Source organism: Crocodylus porosus, unplaced genomic scaffold, assembly GCF_001723895.1.
Source record: "Crocodylus porosus isolate Cpor-Errol unplaced genomic scaffold, CroPor_comp1, whole genome shotgun sequence".
NCBI lineage: Eukaryota > Metazoa > Chordata > Crocodylia > Crocodylidae > Crocodylus > Crocodylus porosus.
This window is the reverse complement of record NW_017728935.1, coordinates 1,956,837-1,974,512: the sequence shown is the minus strand read 5'-3', so window position 1 is coordinate 1,974,512 and position 17,676 is coordinate 1,956,837. Positions and strand designations below refer to the sequence as shown.

Here is a 17,676-nt window from a genome sequence, read left to right as displayed (position 1 = left end):
GGCGGTCTTCATTGAAATGAGGATAAGGTTTTTTTAATACATATTTTTCCTCCCTAGTGTCATTCTTTTATTTTAGCGAAAACTTTCAAAGTAGCTATGGACAGACTCCCAACAGGAGTCCAAACAGTCAATCCAACAGTCAATCCAAATGGCTGTGTGCAAAAGTACCTCGAAACAGGGAGGAGCAATGAAAAATAAAATGCAGTGCAAGACGCAATAAAGGATCTACTCCTCCAGCTGGCAGCCGGAAGAGATGCAGGTGCTCAGTGCCTGGAAAAATCAGAACCCCAAAAATTTTCAATGCCCAGAGCGCCTGCATCACAGGCAAAACTGAAAGAAAAGTTTGCATCTTAGGCAAAATTGCAAGAAAGAACAGCTCCACCACTCGCCTGTTAACAAACCATTGATTTTTATTTATTCGTTTTATACAAACTTGCAAGGTACAAATGCATTTTTTTCCCCTGGTGTGAGATTCAACCATTTAGTAGCTACATCTAAAACAAATGCCACCGGGAAAATTAAAAAGAAAAGTAAGCAAACTACTACAGATTTCATTATGGGTTAAGATAATATCCCCTTTTTCTGATTAGAAGATTTAAAGCCGCTGAAAAGCTACAGCTGTTTGATCACAGTCTTTTTGATCTACCATTCAAATCATTGTCATCTAAGGTCACTTCCATACAAAAAGAAAGACACTGACACTGCATGGTTTCTTGGAGAGTTTTATTTGTCTAACACTAGCAAAAATCAGGTTTTTGCCCATTTCCCCTCCCTCCCCCCCAATATTAATGTGCATAAATAGATTTCTTTTTTCAATGCAAATAGTTTTTCTCGATTACAAGAGTTGCTGGTATATGATGGTGTTATGAAAAAAAATAACCAAAACAAAATAAAATTAAACATTAAAATAATAATAATAATAATACCCCCCACCCCAGTTCCACAATACTGCAATATGGTGATTGGAACCCACTTTATTGCAAGCTCCCAGCTTGTAACCTTGGAAACTCGTAAAGTGACAATAGTAGTGATTGGTCACAGACTCGACATGATTATTCATTGAATGGGAGGTGCCCGTGCTGTCCCCGTGTCCTTGGAGCTCTTCCTGGGAAACCCTTTTAAGGGTGCTGAAGAGTGGGATTATCTTCATCCCCCACCCCTTCCTCTGAATGCACAAGACCCCTTCCCCCAGGCACTGTGCTGGGACGATGCTGGAGCTAGCAAGCCCTCAAGGATGGGAGATGGGACTGAGCCAAGAGCCAAGGAGAAGCTCACTGTGGGGCTGGCAATGCCAACATGGTCTCAGGCACCAACCATGACAGTGAAAGCCTTTCCACTGACTTCAGGGGTCCTGGGTCCCAGCTCTGGACACAGCCCCAGTGGAGCTCTCCTGCCTCGGCTGAGCTCCAGGGGCTTCCTGGCTTGGCAGCATCTCTCAGTTCAGCCACCACCTTCCATCTCTGGGAATACGTTCGCAGCAAGGAAAGGTGCGTGCACCCTTGCATACATGCTTGGGGTGTGTGGGGCCGAGGGGGGCAGCTGGCCTAGTGGTATCCCAGGGACTGCAGTCCAGGAGCCTGTAGAGCTGCTGCTCTATTCGCATCATGACAGAAAAGCCATTCACAAGAATACACGTGAGGGGCAAATGGAGCATTTAAATTAAAGATTAAAAAAACCCACGTACATAGCAAGGATCTCCTCCTGATACCACGTACCAGCAAGGTCCCTTGCGTGGTGCCCGATATGGTACAATCCTACACGTCTTCATAACCTGCGCCTAGTGGCCAGACTTCCAGCCCTTGTCAATCAGATTGCAACAACCCCTACACCGATTCACATCCGCTGAGAATCTGGCCCTGCACAAAGCACTGTCATAGCAACAGGGAAATAAATGCATTGTTTCTTCAAACTTACAGTTTTTATACTTTATTTTAAATAAATCTGCTTTTAATAAAAGCATAAAATATATATATTTTTAAATAGGATTTCTTTTTCTAATAAACTGGAAAAGAATCTGCTTTTTGTAACTCACTGGCGGGGCCGACTCGAATAGCCCTGCTGAAAGAGAAAGAAAATTAGCACAAAACAGTACCGCCCAAAAAAAGAAGAGAAAAAAACCAAATATATATATTATATATAAATGTATAATTTCCATAAAACATATATTAAGGCATGTATAGCAAAATAAAGGGCCAGCTTTATGAGCTAACAGGGGCTGTATGGGACTCCAGGAGGGGAGCGGAACTATTTTTTCTCCTGGGATGTTTCTGTGTATTGCTAAAATGAAGAGGGAAAGAAATTCCTAGGTCTGATTCAACAGGGCAGTGGGGGGGATCCTCTTTCCTGGGGTGCTATGCATATTGCCAGAATTACAGAAGACTAACAGAGACTAGACTATCTGGGGAGATGACACAGAGACAAGCAATTCTCCCCAGGAAGACGCCAGAGGTCCCTCCCAGGCAGGGTCTGCCTCTTGCCAAGCTAGAACAACTGCTCCTTAGACAGGAAGGAGCGTCTAGTTGAATGATGAGCAGCCAGTCTGCTTTCCCTCCGCAGCTGGGGTAGGAGGGAAGAAAACGCCATCTCAATCGGTGCTGAGCATCGGCACCCGTGTCTCCTACGGACTCCACTTCAGTTGTGGGTGCCCAGCTGTGATCAGGTCAACAGAGAAGGTTTCTACACAGAGCTCCAGTCTCAAGGACTCAACAGTTCATAAGTTTAGGGCTCTTTTGACTTAAAAGTACCCTGGAAAGTGTATGGGAGGAGGGGAATCGGAGCTCTTGAGACAAAGGCTTGACATATGTTACCAAAGCAGCCTTGACATTGGCCTTTTCCGGTTCAGATCAGTGTCCTGAAACTGGCCCATTTCGCATGCAACCCCAGCCATATGTTGCAGTTTCTCTCGTGACAAATGAGATTCTGGAGCAGGAAAACCAACTCATCTCCAGTCCAGATTGCTCTCAGTGTTGGAGCAGAGACCTCAGTTTCAGACGTGGGCATTTTTTTAAAACATTGTCTGTCAAATCACTGGAAGAGATATCTACGCTCCTAGGCAAAACCTGCCTTTTCCACCCAGGCTTTGAGAGCAAGAATGCTGCTGGGCAAAAACTGGACCTATCTCATGGTGTAACATAAGGTTGGATTTTGCAAAAGAGCCCAGCTCCCTTTTGTGCCTGGAAGGAAACAGCCAGGCTGTCAGAGGCCTCAGAAAATCCATCTATCAATGTCATGGTGGGAGTTCCTGGGTGCCGCATGCTTTTAAAACCCTGGCCCCTCATCGAGGTGCTTAAATGGGATCATAATCCTTGCAAAGCCTGCTCCAAGTGGCAGATAGAGTTGCTCTGTTCATGCAGCCTTAAGTTTGAGAAGGGCAAGAAAGTCTGCTTGGAAACATTAAAAGAATCATCCTCCTCCCAAACACTGTGTAAGCTGAGCTGACGTTTAGAGAGACTTTTTCAAGTGATTTCCGCTGGCAGTGGGAATGCTGCTTGAGCATCAGACCATGTCCTCATGAGACTCCAGGTCTGGTTCTATGGGCACCAATGGTTTGGAAGCATAGATGAGCTTCAACCACCTCCTAGATGCTTAATCTGAACTGGAATGAACCTCTGAGTAAGTCTCTGCTGTGACCTGGCCCCTGCCTCCAGATCAATGATTAATCCTCAGCTTATTAGGAGAATCATGAGTCACATCTGGAGGAGTGAGCTCATGCCATCAGTTCTGATAGGAGCAGGGAAGGCGCAGCAGGGACTCAGCACCATGAGCTGTCCCTCCAAAAGGGCAGAAGAGCTCCTATAACTGTAGGTGTGAGGGGTCTATCCACCTTAGTGCAGGGAGCTAGGGGTGCAATGTCCACGTACTGCTTCACATGTGATACAGCAGGGAGCCACAGGCCAAAAAGACCCATCGAGTCCCTCCAAGGCCATCCCCAGTGCAGGATTGCTCTCCAGGTAAGGACGGTCACACCGGATTGCCCCCAGGGTCCACCCAGCTGCAAAAGCAGAGCCTCCCAGAGGGATGCAAGCATCTCAGCCATGGGATAGGAAGAGATGAGTTGCCTCCAGGAGGAATCATCTTCCCAGTCCCATCCATCTCATGCTGGCTTGCAGCCTCAAAGTTAAAGGGTTTGCTCCCTCCAGGCCTCACAGCTCAGGTTCTGCTTCATTTGGGAGCAAGGTAGTGCTGTCTGAATGAGGGGAAGAGACAGCTACAGCACTGACGTACCACCTGCCAAGTCAGCGGCTAAGTAAGGACATCTTTTAACCTGGGGCAGAAGTTGCTGGAGGGAGCCTGCAGCAGATGCCTGGGTGCAAGAGAAGGAAATGCCCCAGCGGTTCCATCCGGAACGAAGTGGGACACTCGGATACCGATGTGACAGGTGCCATGGCAACATTACAGCGAAGTGTGCCCAGTCTAGTGCTACATGCCTCTTGCAGCAGGCCAAGGTTACTATGTGGTGTGCGTGTGCATGTGTGCGTGGGCGGGTGCACGTGTGTGTGTTGGTACCAGTTCCTTCCTCTCACCCACTCCCATCCCCAGAAAAGTGCAAGAAATGAGCCTTGCTGGCAGTAACACAAACTCCGTGAGAGGTGTCTGCTCGTGCGAGCCAGACCCCGCTCAGGGAGGAATCCTGAAGCCCATCTCCCCTTTCTCCTCATCTCGACTTGCAAAAGGATCCCTGCTGGCCCCAGAAAACATCAAGGCTTTGCCTGGCTACTAAGCAAGGCCACGTGGGCTGCTCTAGCCCATCCCCTTCCATCTTTCTGCTATCCCCTTGCTACATGTCCACATACATTGCACAGACTTGCCGTTCCAAGCCACCCTTCACCCTGGAAAGAGACGCACTGGCGTTTCACAGACACAGCTCTACCCCACCACCTTGTAGTCCCCATCACCGCTCCCGTTTTCTGCCAGGGAGCTTTTTATTTCCTTTGCTGCCATTTCCATCTGTCCATCCTGAATGCCTGCTGTTCCCTTCCTTCCCGTGGATGCTTGTGAGCGTGAGCGCGAGCGCGGAGAAAGGTGGCTACTAGCGATGGTGAAAGCCATGCCAGGGGAGGGCAGCAGGGCAGGAAGGGAGCGCCTGGAGCAACGATGGGACACCGAGGCCTGCAAAGCACTGGAATGCTATCCACCTGCAGCGACGGCTCGGTCTCTGCACCAAAACTTCTCACAGGGAGGAAATTTGGGAGACGAGGGTTTCAGAGGGGAAAGTGAAGGGGCACCCCATGCCCTCCAGGGCAGTGTCACCTCCTCAGCATGACAGCCCAGCCACGTAGCTTCCCATGCAGAGCCCACGCCTGGCATAGAGAAGGCGCATCTCCCAGAACACAACTGGCTCCACTTGCAACGTCCGTCCCTCCAATGGCTGGCAGCAGCTGCAGCCATTTCCACAGTGCCCTTTGGTACCCAGCTCCAGCAGGCAGGCCGCCCGCCCATGGTGCTTCTTCCTGCGGTGCGACAGGCCCAGTGTTCAGGGGGAACTGGATCTGAGGTAAGGCCCCCTCCTCCACGCTCTCCTTGGCGGCAGGTGCCGGCTCACAGCTTCCCAGTCCTGGACATCAGCATTCGGTAGAGGAAGGGGCTCGGGGAGAACCGGTACGACGGCCAAGGAAAGGTTTGGTGGTCGAGGCGGGGTGCACGTGTTTACGCATTAAAACGTGGCACCGTGGAACTTCACAGCGCTCACAGCAGCCAGGGCTTGTGCTGAAGGGAGGAGAGGAGAGACAGTGAGTGCAAGACTGGGCCTGCCTGCTCTGGGAGGGGCCACGCAAAAGCTGACCCCCGACAGGAACACCCCGCTTGACACAATACACCCTTGTTAGCTCTTGGCCTCCACTGAGGATCTGGCCTGATTATAGTCCCCTTGCGGGGGCTGAAACACTTCAACCCTTCGTGCAAACAGGGTGAGCAGATGCACGATATGATCAGCACCGCTAAGGCTCATTCAAACCGGGGAGCCTGGCACCAGCACACACCACCCTGGCGCGGGCCATGTGTGCACTAGCAGGCTGCTGTGGTGAGGCTACACCTAAGTCCAGGCAGAAAAGCCCCTCATTTGGTAACTGGCCCCAACACAGTTGAAGAGACGAGAACAAGTTTTGCAGCAAATTTAGTGCTGGGGAGGGATACGGGCCTGAGGTTGCCACCAGAACTGGGACAGCACAGGCTTCCCCTACATACAAGTCGACTGACAGGCTTCAGCCCTCATCCCGATGGCCCTCCCTTAACAGCAAACGGAGAATGTCATCCCTGTGACCGACTTAGTGCTTAGCCTCACTGTTGAAGAGGGATCATCAGTTAGTGCCAGCTGTGTGTGGTGGGTGTTGTGTGTAAGATGGACCAAAACCAAAGCCCATCAATCCCACCTCGTGTATGGCAGCACGCAGCCACGGGCCTGGAATCAGCTACCTAGAGGGCAAAGGACTTCTGGAAGCTGCCAACATCCCACGTCCAGATTTCTGGTCATATTTCCCATGACTTATGTGGGTTTATTCACGAGGCAAACAGAATCAGTACCATTCAGGGAGGGATGTAGCATTTCTCATGCCTGACAGCCTCTATTTCTCCTCTAATTTATGTCTCTGGGGCCATTTCTACTTTTCACTGGATGCAAGCAAGGAAGAACCTAGCCCGTGACCTCAGGTGCATTTGATTCAATGCCTGGTGACGGTGGAGAAAAAGGATGGCCTGTCTAGATGACCGCAATGGGCTTCAGCTGCCCTGAAGCCCACCCACTCCTGACCCAGCGAATACACGGAAACAGGTGGGCTTCGAGGAAGACAACTTTCCCAACAGACTTCACACCACTGGATCTTCTTCTGTGCTCCTGGAGCGGGCATTTGACCCTCCACAGCAACCTGGCCAGAACCTCGACTGATATAAAACAGCCAAGTGGCTTTGTTGGCCTCAGGGGAGCGAGTCTGGTTTACCCAATGGACCCTGGCACCTCCGTGGTCCAAGGCTGAAACCCCTTGCACTTGTTCCACAGGAGGAGACTGGACTAACATGGCACAGGAGACTGTTAGTCGGGCGAGAAGCAATGCATGGATAGCCAGGGAGAGACGTCTCTGGAGTAAGAGGCTCCTCCTGCTATGAGGCCAAAATGGAGAGGGGGTGAGATGAAGTACAATAGAAAAGGTGCTTACTTTATGGCTCAGACACGCATAAAATGGCTGCTGTCGGCGACCCGGGATGATTCAGACGAGAGGGGGTTGGTCGGTGGTGTCGGGGAAGCTGGGGAGGTGGGAGGGCTCGGGGTGGCACACTGAGCTGGAAAGGAGAAATGGAGAAAGGGCATGAAGAGCATGACGCTGCAGCCACGGTGCAGAGGACAACTCCAGGGGGAAGTGGGGAGGGGACAGAGCTGGGGATTGAAAAAAGGAAGGGAGGCCAGAAGCAAGCATGCTCTGAAACAACAGAGAGCGACAAATGGTCCCCCCAAGCACGCACACGTGAGCTCTACACGTGGTCCACATGGACTAAGGCAAGGACAGGACATGGCACCCGTCTGCAGGGCGGCTGTCCCGGGGCACCATCCCCGCTCTGCCGCGTGGCCTTCCACAGAGTGCTGTGCAGGCAAGGGGGGGCTGCCACCACGGCTGTCGTTATAATTGCTACTTAGGTGTTTTCTAGACCAGGGGCAACCACATGTCAAAGGGTCTCGACCAAAGAAAGCGATGGAGTTTCTTTGCAAGAAGTGAAAAACTCAGAAGTTTGAAAAATGTTCTGTGACAGAAAAGGGAGGAAACCATTTCTGTAAAGTTCCCGCAGCCTCTTTTTAAAAGCCAGTTGCACTAAAGCCCTTGTACTCCTCACAGCGCTGGAGGTCTGTGGTTTCCAAAAGGTCAAACAGTGGCTCTATACATCCATCCTGGAATGACACACACTACGTTATATGGCATAGACCTATCCTCCTCTCGTCCGTGCTGGAGTAAATCAGGAGAAATCCTGTGGATGTCAGTGGGCCGCATCCACAGCTGATGCAAGCTGCAAAGCTTTGTTACCTTCCATGGTACTATACTCGATCAGAATAGCTGAATCCGGCCCGCTGCCACTTCCCTGGCATAAGAGAGAGCATGGTCTGTGCCCTCCCCTTGACTGTTCACAGCTGATGCCCACTGAGGTCCATGCAAGCACCGTGCATAGCTATCAGAGTTAACCGGGCTGCATCCTGTTTGAGGATCTGGCTCATTTCACAGACACGCGCAGTGTGAAACACAAGGGCCGGAGTCTGCTCTGATGCCAGGGCAATGTAATGGGCTTTGGGGGCATCAGTCCACACTGGCAGAGCAGTGAGAGGAGACACGGGCCCATTCGAACCACCTGGCACCAACCCTATTTTGCAGGAGCACGACTTCACCGAGTCCAGTGGGGGAAGCTCTGGGATGAACCTTACTGCAGGGGCTGGAGTCTCAGTACCTGTAAATTAGCATGGCTCTAACAGCTGGGGATCCAGACCCATGCACCCAACTACCTGACTCTTAAAGGCCTCTCCCTGTACCTCCTCTCCTGCTCCAGGGCATTATCCGGTCCTTCTCTTCAGCCCTAGCTTCTGCGCCTTGCACTGAGAAGCAGTAAAGCCACGATGGGCAGAAATTCCCCAGCCTCTTATCTTTGCATCTCTCTGGCCTGGGGACTAGGAATTTCTCCTGTGCCCCATTTTTCATGGGGTCACTGCTGCTTACATCCCCCTGAGCACCTTACCAGAGAGCATGCGGCCCCGCCGGGAGGCCTCTGCAGCCAGGGCACAGGAGATCTCTATCCTCTTCTCCTGCTCCTGGAGCTGAGTCTCTGTGTCCTGGGGTGCATCCACCTCTCCCTCACTCAGAGGAATCACATTCTGCATGCTGCAGAGAGAGAGACTGGCATTACCGCCCTGTGGCTGCCCCCCCACCAGTGACATCCCCATGCTCGGAGGAGGACAAGCGTATGCAGGGAACTGATGGGTGGAACAACAAAAGGTAGCAGAAGAGATGGGCAGGCAAGGGCTGGAGGGCTAAGCAGCTGCAGAAGCTACTGGGCAAATGAATAGGTAATCAGGGTGGTAAGGTGAGGAATGGATACAGGGAGTCAAGCAACACAGGGCAGCCAAACCAGCAGTGCCCTTAGCAGGTGGGTGGCATGGTGGGCACAGCCAGGGCTGACATGGCCCCAGAGCAGCAGCCTCACCTGGATTTGGCAATGAGCGTCTTTATCCGTTCCACTTTCTTCTGCTTCTCCTTCATCTCTTCAGGGCTCAGAGGAACATCGGGTTCCAGTTCGATGTACCGCTCTGGGATGAGCACCTTGTCCGGGGTGGAAAGCTGGGTAGAGGCAAAGGCAGGTGCTGAGTCCTGGGACTCAGGTTAATTCAGGAGTGGTAACTGAGTGAGGCTGTAGCCGGCGTGGGGCAGAGCACCCTGGCCTCAGCAGCGGGCACCTGTCCTGAGCCTGGTCCCTCCTCCTGACATGGTCTGCTACCCCTTCCTCCTCCATCTCCTCTTTGTGGGCCAAAAGCAGGACAACACCCAGGACGCCCTGGACATACCCTGCACTGCAGTCCTCCCTGCCCAGCCCCTGCCCTGAGGAATGGGGTGGAGCGGTCCCTTCAAGCCAGGAACCACTCTCTCCTCCCACCACCCCTGGCCCAGGTCCTCATGGAGGTGCTGTCTTCCAGAGCTGCTGTCTCCTCCCATGCATCTCTCTGGTGCCTCTCTCCACTGCCACTCCAAGGGGTGTTGTCAGGCCCTTGCTAGTGGGGCAGGGTCTCACCTCCTTGTTTATGTCCATGTCGTAGTGCTGTGGCTCCAGCTCCATCTTGCGCAGCCGGGCGATCTCCTCCCTCGGGGTCTCGTAGACCTTGCCCGAGTCCTCGGAGCGCAACGCTGCCTCCAGGTCAGAGATGTCCACCTCGTGGATGCTGCGGTGTCGGCGCACCTGGAACACAGCACCTCGCTGCTGACGCGGGGCCGGAGGGCTGGCAGGGTGGCGCCCCAGCTGGCTTCAGGGCTCACAATGCTGAAGGAACCTCTCCAGAAACCCCACCACTGCTGCTCCTCTCGCCCATCCACCCCAGCCTTGCATGACAGTCCTGGAGAAACCCCTCCCCTGATTTTACCCACGCAGGCTCTTCCCCATCTCCTTGCCAACCTAGCCTGTTTCACGTACCCGGCCATAGGCCCTTCCTCATCAGCTCTTTCCATACATCTCACCACAGACTCTACTTCCTCCACCCTAGACCACAACTGACCACTCCCAGCCAGGTCTTGCAGAGCACGTCATTGGTGAATTTCTGGGTGCCTGGCAGAAGAGGGCTCCATTTTACAGAAGGGAAAACTGAGGAGCAGAGAGGGGAAAGGACCTGCTCAGTCATACAGGTCCAGCTAGGAAGAGATCCCCCAGGTTCCTGAGCCTGAGCCCAGCGTTGCGTCCACTCTACCAGCCAGTTTCCGTCGTGGCCTCCAGGTCTCTGCTACATGAAGAGACAACGGGGACTGGCCCACGAGGGGAGAACTGGCCTGGGAGCGCCAGTGGGGTCCGGGCTCCAGTGGGCTTGGGGCACTGCTCTGCAAACAGCCTGTGGGACACAAGGCAAAGGCTCCATGCCCGCTGCTAGCCCGGGAAAACCATACCACTTTGTAGGAGGCAGGAGCCTTCGTGCTGGGGGCCTCTGGCGTCTGGCTGGCCGGAAGCTGCAGGCTGCGGCGCTTCTCCTTCATGGAGCCGCTTTGGTGGCGCTTCATGCGGTCGATCTGCTCCTCCACGCTCATCTTCGTCTTGGTCTCATTGGCGAACACGGCGCTCTTTGGCCTTTCCTGGGGAGAAGCATAGCACCCTGGGGTCACGCGCATGCCCGCGGGTGTCCTGAACAGATTCCCCATGCAGGGAGTTCAGATCAGGCTTTGGTCCCTAATGCAATGAGCTTGCTGTTCTCGACTCAGTCCCCACGGGAAAGCCTCCTGCACCACAAAGCCAGCTTGTCAGCAGCTGCTTCGGCTTCTGCTGCTCTCTGGACCAGCCGAGGGAGCTGCAGGGCTGGACTGAGGGGCCTTGGTGGAGCTGAAGGCTGCTGTGTGTGGCGACACTTCAGGCATTTGCAACAGAGCTGAATAAGAGTGCAGGCAGTGCCAGACTGGCTCAGTCCACAGGCCCTGGAGCCCGATATCTTTCAGTGACAGAGAACAGAGGTGAAGGGAAAGAGTATTTAAGCAGAGCCTCTCTGGACACATCTGGACGCTGCTCCTCTCCCCCTGCAGCTTCCAGCATTCGCGGCAGGCCAAGGGAAGCTCTTAAGTTACTAGCAGCTGCAACCAGACCCTGCTGCCCAGATAGCATCTTCTTCCTCCCCCAGGGATTTCACCTTTGTCCCTCAGCCACCAGCCCAGCCCCAGCACCATGTGTGCTCCCACCTCCCCGCACCCTTCTGCCTCAGCCCAGACTCCCGAACCCCATGCAGAGACATGCACAGTGCACAGTACCCTGGAGTTCAGCCCATTGGACGTGCTGCTGGTGCTCCTCCTCACCACACCCAGCGCGGGTGCCGAGTCCTCATCTGTGGGGGATTTGGTCCGTGGGGGAACAATGCCAACTGGGGTGGAGCAGAAAACAGGGAAGCTCAGCCGTGAGACCCCACACGGCAGCTGCCGACCCATCTTGAGGGTCCCATCCCTGCTGGGGTGAGGCAGGAGCTCTCCAGAACCCGGGGATATGGAAATGTGCTGCCTGCCTGACTCACGGCCCGCCGCTTTCCCTGCACAACCCGCCCCTTGCTGTGGGGGTCGGGGAGGGCATTTGCAGGGCTGGGGAGATGTCTATATATTGACTCTATGGGGAAGGTGAGCAGCATTTCCCTAAGCATTTCTTGCAGATGTCAATGAACACAGCCCTCAGCACCAGCACAAGGCTCAATACCGCCAGCCCCTTTCTACAGGAGAAGCCCATGAGGCAGGGCAAAGGGAAGCCGTATGATCTCTCGGTCATGTAGCCAGTAAGGCAGGGACCCCAGAGCAGAACGCAGATGTCCTGGGCTTTCATGGCTTGTTGTGACATTCAGGCCAATCCAGTCATGCCACATGCATCAGATACACCATGGGGTGGGGAGACTGATGTGCTGACACGGGGAGGAAGTGGCACTAAGGAGAAAATCTATTGCGACTTGAAGATGGGCCTCACCTCGGCACGCCAAGGGCCTGGCGGCTCCTGAAACCGTGGCAGCAAGTCAGAGCTTATACCCAGAGGGGCAGGAGGAGCTGCTGGTGTGACCTGCCCTAACCCCATGCCCTTTCACAGGATGCTTTGCTGGGCCCTGACAGCTGCAAGGGAGACCCCCAGCTCCAAAGTCAAAGAGGTGCCTCCTTTTCCTGGGGATGCCCCAGACCTTGGCCTCTGACACCTCCAGCCCACAGACCGGGCAGGGAAAAGGTGTCACCACCTTCACAGGGCCTGCAGCCGGTACCTTTGTTGAGAGCTGCTTGCTTCTCGGCCTCCTGCTCTTGCCTTGTCTGGAGGAGCAGACCCTCCATGGGTGCGTTGGAGGTGGCCGTCCGGTGAGCGTCCTTCTTGCTCTGCTCATAGCTCGACTTGGGCTACAGAGGGAAAGAGGATTCCCTGGTGAGCGGGCGACTGGCTGGGGAGGGGGCTGGTGGCAGGAGAGCTGAAGAGACCTGCCATCAGGCAACTACCCTGGTCATCCGCCGGAGGGGGTGTGGGGATGAATGGACGATGTACACACTGACACAGAAAGGACAGATGGATGCACACAACTCAGGAGAGCCAGGAAATGACAACCCAGAGAGCACCTGGGTTTCAGCCCAAACCACCCAACCCAAGGAAGCTCAAAACACATGATCCAGGGTGGGCACCATCCGGGCTGAGTCTGTGGCAAGTTTGTGTCCGGGGCCCACCAACTCCAAAGCAGCACAGGAGGGACGAGCGCAGATCAGGACCAGCTGGTCTGACAGTGCCTGGGATCTCAGCAGGCTTATTACAGGACACATGGCTCTTCTTGTAGGAGATGAAAACCATCCCCTGCTTCATATGTGTACTATTTTCCATGTGCACATGCCTTCTTGCACGTATCACTAGGCACACGGCACTTGGCTGCAAGGCTGTGCACATGTTGGAGATGCATGTTGAAAATTTGGCCCTGGGAGTCTAAAAGTGGCCGATGTCCAGGTACTAGTGGTCTAGGCACTAAAATCCACTGGGAATCAGGCACCTGCCAGCTTGAATCTGCTCTCAGGCAGCACCTCACAACTCCCTCTGTACGCTCCTGAAATCAGTGGGGTGACAGTGGCAAAAGCAAGGTCAGGGTTGGGCTCCACAGCCTCAAAAGCACATTTCAGCCCACAAAAACTGGAAGCTGAATGATCCCAGGTGGAGCAGAGAGCAAGAGAGAAAGCAGATAAGTGAAGGAGAGAAACACCTGAGTTCCTCTCGCTTGGATGTGAAGGGTCAGTGGTGTTCCCTCCACACAGACAAGACTCACAATGATGGGAGAAAGGGGGAGGGAGGGTCTCTCCCTTGTCCTCCCTGCCAGTTGTGGACTCCTGATGGTTGCAGCCCTGCAGCTGGCTCTCACGGGATCCCCTTCCCTGTACTGAGATGAGGCTGGTGCGAAGGGCGATTCACCATTTCACTGAGGATCCAGCACCCCAATTTAGCTTAATGGCACTACAAGAGATAGGGGATCTCCAAGCAAAGGTTTATCAACCGAGTGCACTGTTCTTTCATTGCAAGCCCCACTAGGCACTGGTCTCAGGAGTCGGTGCTACTAGTTTTCCCCTTTGATACATGGGGAAACTGAGGCACAGAGCAAGAGGGTGGCTTGCTCCTGGGTCAGGGGTGGAGACAGGAATAACGCCCAGGTCTTCCCAAGCCCAGGTCAGCACCTTGCCCTTTGCGAAGGTCAGTGCCTTGGTCGGCACATGGGCAGCTAAGGGACAAAGAGCTCTACGATGTCCTTGCAAAGGGTGGGGACTGCATCTGCCCCTGGCATGGGCACCTGGATGCCCCAATGCCCAGTATATGCTATGCCCCTCCTGCTAGGCTGTGCACCATCACTACGAACACCCCTGGCCCTAAGCCTCTCTCTGCCAGTCCTCCTGAGGTACCCACTGACTCCCCACACACCTTCAGTGCTCACAGCTGGAGGGAGTGGGGCATGAGCCCCGCTCTCCACCCTCCCAGCTATGCCCCATTGCTCTCCTGCTTGCTGCTGCTAGTTCCGAGTGGGGCAATGGGAAGGCTGCTGCTTACTGCCAGGCCCCGAGTCCGCTCTGGAGGTGCTTTGATACCTGTCCCCGCTTGGCCTCGCTGCTGTGCTGCCAGGACGGGGAGCTAGGGTACGGCCAGAGGCGGCTCTCGCTAGGGAGCGGAGGGACGGTCGGAGGAGACTCCAGGGGTACATACGACTTAGGAAGGGGAGGTCGAGGCGGGCCTGGTTCCTGAGGCAAAGAGGAAGCCAGAGTGTTAGACGCAAGAGCAGAGCAGCTATGAGAACGGGAAAGAAGAGAAAGTTAGTGAGAGACAGGCAGACAGACGGCAGTGCGGAGCCCACAGCTGGTCCCGCCTATCCTGGGCTGAGCACCCACTCCAGGACCCCGCAGGTCCGAGTCCCACCCCTTCCCCAGTACCCTGAGCTCCAGGGCCCCCTGCTCCATGTCTCCCTCTGAAGAGGAGGTGGGGAGACCCCCGCCCACAGACACTCCCCAGCTGCTCCCCCACACCTCGCTGAAAAAGAGGGTGGGAGACTGTTCACTTCCACAGCATCTGATGGTCAGGCCTCATACTCACCAACATGAGCGAGAAGAGCACGGACCACTTGGCTCAATGTCATGTTTGTGCCAAGGCAGCATAATCCCCCACACTGCCGGAGAAGTCCCCCCAACAGATGGCTTTATCCCAGCCTGGCCACCCCACCCCATGGGGTGCAAAATATTGTGCCCCTGGGCAAGATGCTCAGCAAAGCCACTCGAATTGACAGAGATGGGCCAAACTCTCACTGGCAGGCTTTTGATTTGCCCATGCTCTATCGCACAAGGCTCCCATCACTGAGGTGTCTAGGGACATCCCCAGCTTTGCAAGATGGGAGCCTGAGGGAACCCAAAGGCAAGTCCCAACTCAATGGAGATGCAAACAAGAGAGCAGAGAGCACCAGGAGTATCTGCTGAACCCTCTGGGGATGGGCACCAACTCTTTATGAAGCTATGGGCTTGACAAGAGCTGGGCCAGAGCCCAGACCCTGGATTGGAGCAATCGTTCTTCTTGGAGGGGGTCAAAATTGGAAGCCAGGTCCAGGGCCCAAGTTGGTGTCAGGGTGAGTTAAAGTCCACCCTGGACTGAACAGCCCCAAAGAACTCCAGTGCACCTGGACCCCAGCCTGTGCCACCGAGGTTCATGCCCGCTGTGCATCCTTCTGGAGCACGGGGGTTTCCCGAGGGTCAGATACGAGAGCCGCGGGTGCCACCTGCTGGAGGGAAGGGACCTCTGCCAGCCGAACAGCGCCGGGTCCCTAATATCCTGCCTGTCCTTAGCCCCAAGCTCCCACAGCTCCACTCACCTCGCCGGCGCCTTGCTTGGTGGGTGACCCCTGTGAGCCCGACACCAGGGAGAAAGGGCTCAGGGGGCTGGTGAGGCTGGCGGAGCTCAGAGGGCTGGCAGGGCTGTTGGAGCTGTACGTTCCCGACGGACCCATGGCCACTGCAAAGAAGCAACAGAAAGGAATGAAGCAAGGGTGCAGCTTGTTCCTGTTGTGAAAGGGGCTGCCCAGCCAGCAAAGGGAAGACAAGCCAGTCTGGGGCTCCCACAGTGGCTGTGTGTTACCTTTGATGCCAGTGGGCAAGTGGGAACCATCACTGCTGAGGCAGATGGTTCTACAGAGACTTTCCCCGCAGCGTTACCGGAGGCAGGCTGAAGCCAGCCAGGAGAACCACAGCAGCTGCGATAGCTGGAGGCTGCAGCAGCAGCGGCAGCAAGGGGGGCATTAAGACGGATGTGGTGAGGGGTGGCAACCAAGAGGGTCTGCACTGGGGTCACCTGCCTACTCATTGCAGCTACTATGGTCACCAAGTAGGCTGCATCTAATGTTGGAAGCCACCCACCTCTGGCTCCAGAAACCACAGGCTGCTGCCCTTTGGGATTCTCCATTAGCTACAGAGGCTTTCGGGTCTACATCCTCTATGCACCACAGCTGCTGGAGGGCGACAGGCAGGGACATGGGAGTAGCCATGAAGACCTCATAGCTTGGGATGCATCACCAAGGACTGCGGGACACTTGAGCAGGCACTAAGACGAGCTGTATTGTGACCCCACAGCCCCAGTCAGGCCCGGGAAAGGCAGTGCTCACCTCTGTGCTTGGCGGTGTCCGTGCCACGGGAGGGGTTGTTCTTCCTCAGCCCCTCCATCACGTCCTGGATCCGCCAGATCTCCTTCTGGATCTGCCGGTTGAGCATTTCGTTCTGTGAGGAACAATGGGCAAGCGGTCAGAAAAGCTGCCATCTCGAGCTGCAGGGCTGTGATGCGGCCCAGCTAACCCGCCTGCCGTGGGGGCTCCGTCCATCACCCTCCAGCAACAATGCCCAAACGCACCTCCAACTCACTCACACCACAGGGACAAACCCTGGGGCCTTTCCTCTGAAGTTATGCAGCCTTCACATTAGTAGTGAAATCCAGGGGCCTTCTGGCCTCAGCCCAGAGCCAGGGCCAAAGGGGTTTGGCACCCTGGATTGCCAACGGCACTGGTTTCATCAGGGCTAAGCCTTTCTCAGCAGCCCCTTCCAGCCCTTCTGCCAATGAAGCAGTAATGCTGCACGGACTGTGCCCATCTTCTGGTGGCCCTGCGGTGCTCTGCCAGGGGCTGCTGGCTCTGCTTTCCCATGGGGCCATGACCGGTTCTGCCCATGTGTGAACACAGAGTCCGTTCCAGCTGGGCCCAGATGTGCCACTGCACAGGTAACTACATCATGGAAATGAAAGCCATGGCTGACGCTGTCACTGTCCCGTCTCAGCAAAGAGGCCAAGGCCTCACTGGGGCACGAAGGACGGACGTAGCCGGTGACTGAGCCTGTGCCCGAAATTCCCCATAACCGCGCATCTGACTGAGCATCAAGCTGGCCACTTGCAGGAAAACCCTTGTGCAACCATGGCAGCTGTGCACACAAATCAGAGGCACTGTGTGGGTGTAAGAAAAGCTGGTCCTGAAGCTGTGAGCCAAACCTATGCCTGCCTCAGGGCTGGAGGAGACAGGCTCTTGGGGCCAGACTTTGCTCTCACATGCACCAGTTTTGCCCAAGGGACTGGGACTGCTCTCTGCATAGTTGCTCATGTTTTACCCCTAGTTACTCCCGATTTACCCTGGAGTTGCACTGCCCCCTGCCCAAGCCCAGCCCGTGGCGGGTTCAGTGCCCTGAGTCACCCCTGATCCAGCCCTGCTCTCTCACCTGGATGTCCAAGTTCAGCTGCTCCCAGAGGTCGTCATGCAGGGCGGACACCTCGCTCTCCAGGTTCTCGTACTTCAGGGTGCTGTTGGCCAAGGCCTGGGGGGATGTGCAGATGCTCCCATGAGACAACCGGCTCCCTCTACGCATGTCCCAGGGATGCAGAGGCAATACCCCACCTGGGCCAGCACAGAGGTCCCCTCAGTCTGCTCTGAGGGACACACTCACTCAGGAAGCTTTCCAGGGCTGGTATGTGTGT

At 55.0% G+C, this 17,676-nt stretch overlaps 1 protein-coding gene across 4 annotated transcripts in view; it reads right to left on the bottom strand.

Moving 5' to 3' along the window:
- Positions 1–389: 389 nt before the first annotated feature.
- The window catches only part of PLEKHA6 (pleckstrin homology domain containing A6), a 112,970-nt gene continuing 95,683 nt past the window's right edge, over positions 390–17,676 (bottom strand). For all 4 annotated transcript variants that reach the window (XM_019546596.1, XM_019546597.1, XM_019546598.1 and 1 more), the window contains 11 exons: positions 17,421–17,516; positions 16,328–16,439; positions 15,542–15,681; positions 12,437–12,566; positions 11,460–11,569; positions 10,614–10,796; positions 9,754–9,918; positions 9,172–9,305; positions 8,707–8,849; positions 7,149–7,272; positions 390–5,706 (listed from right to left, as the gene is read on the bottom strand). In XM_019546596.1, coding sequence (XP_019402141.1) covers positions 7,157–7,272; positions 8,707–8,849; positions 9,172–9,305; positions 9,754–9,918; positions 10,614–10,796; positions 11,460–11,569; positions 12,437–12,566; positions 15,542–15,681; positions 16,328–16,439; positions 17,421–17,516 — 1,329 coding nt within the window. In that variant the 3' untranslated portion in view covers positions 390–5,706; positions 7,149–7,156. The remainder of the gene's footprint in view (positions 5,707–7,148; positions 7,273–8,706; positions 8,850–9,171; positions 9,306–9,753; positions 9,919–10,613; positions 10,797–11,459; positions 11,570–12,436; positions 12,567–15,541; positions 15,682–16,327; positions 16,440–17,420; positions 17,517–17,676) is intronic.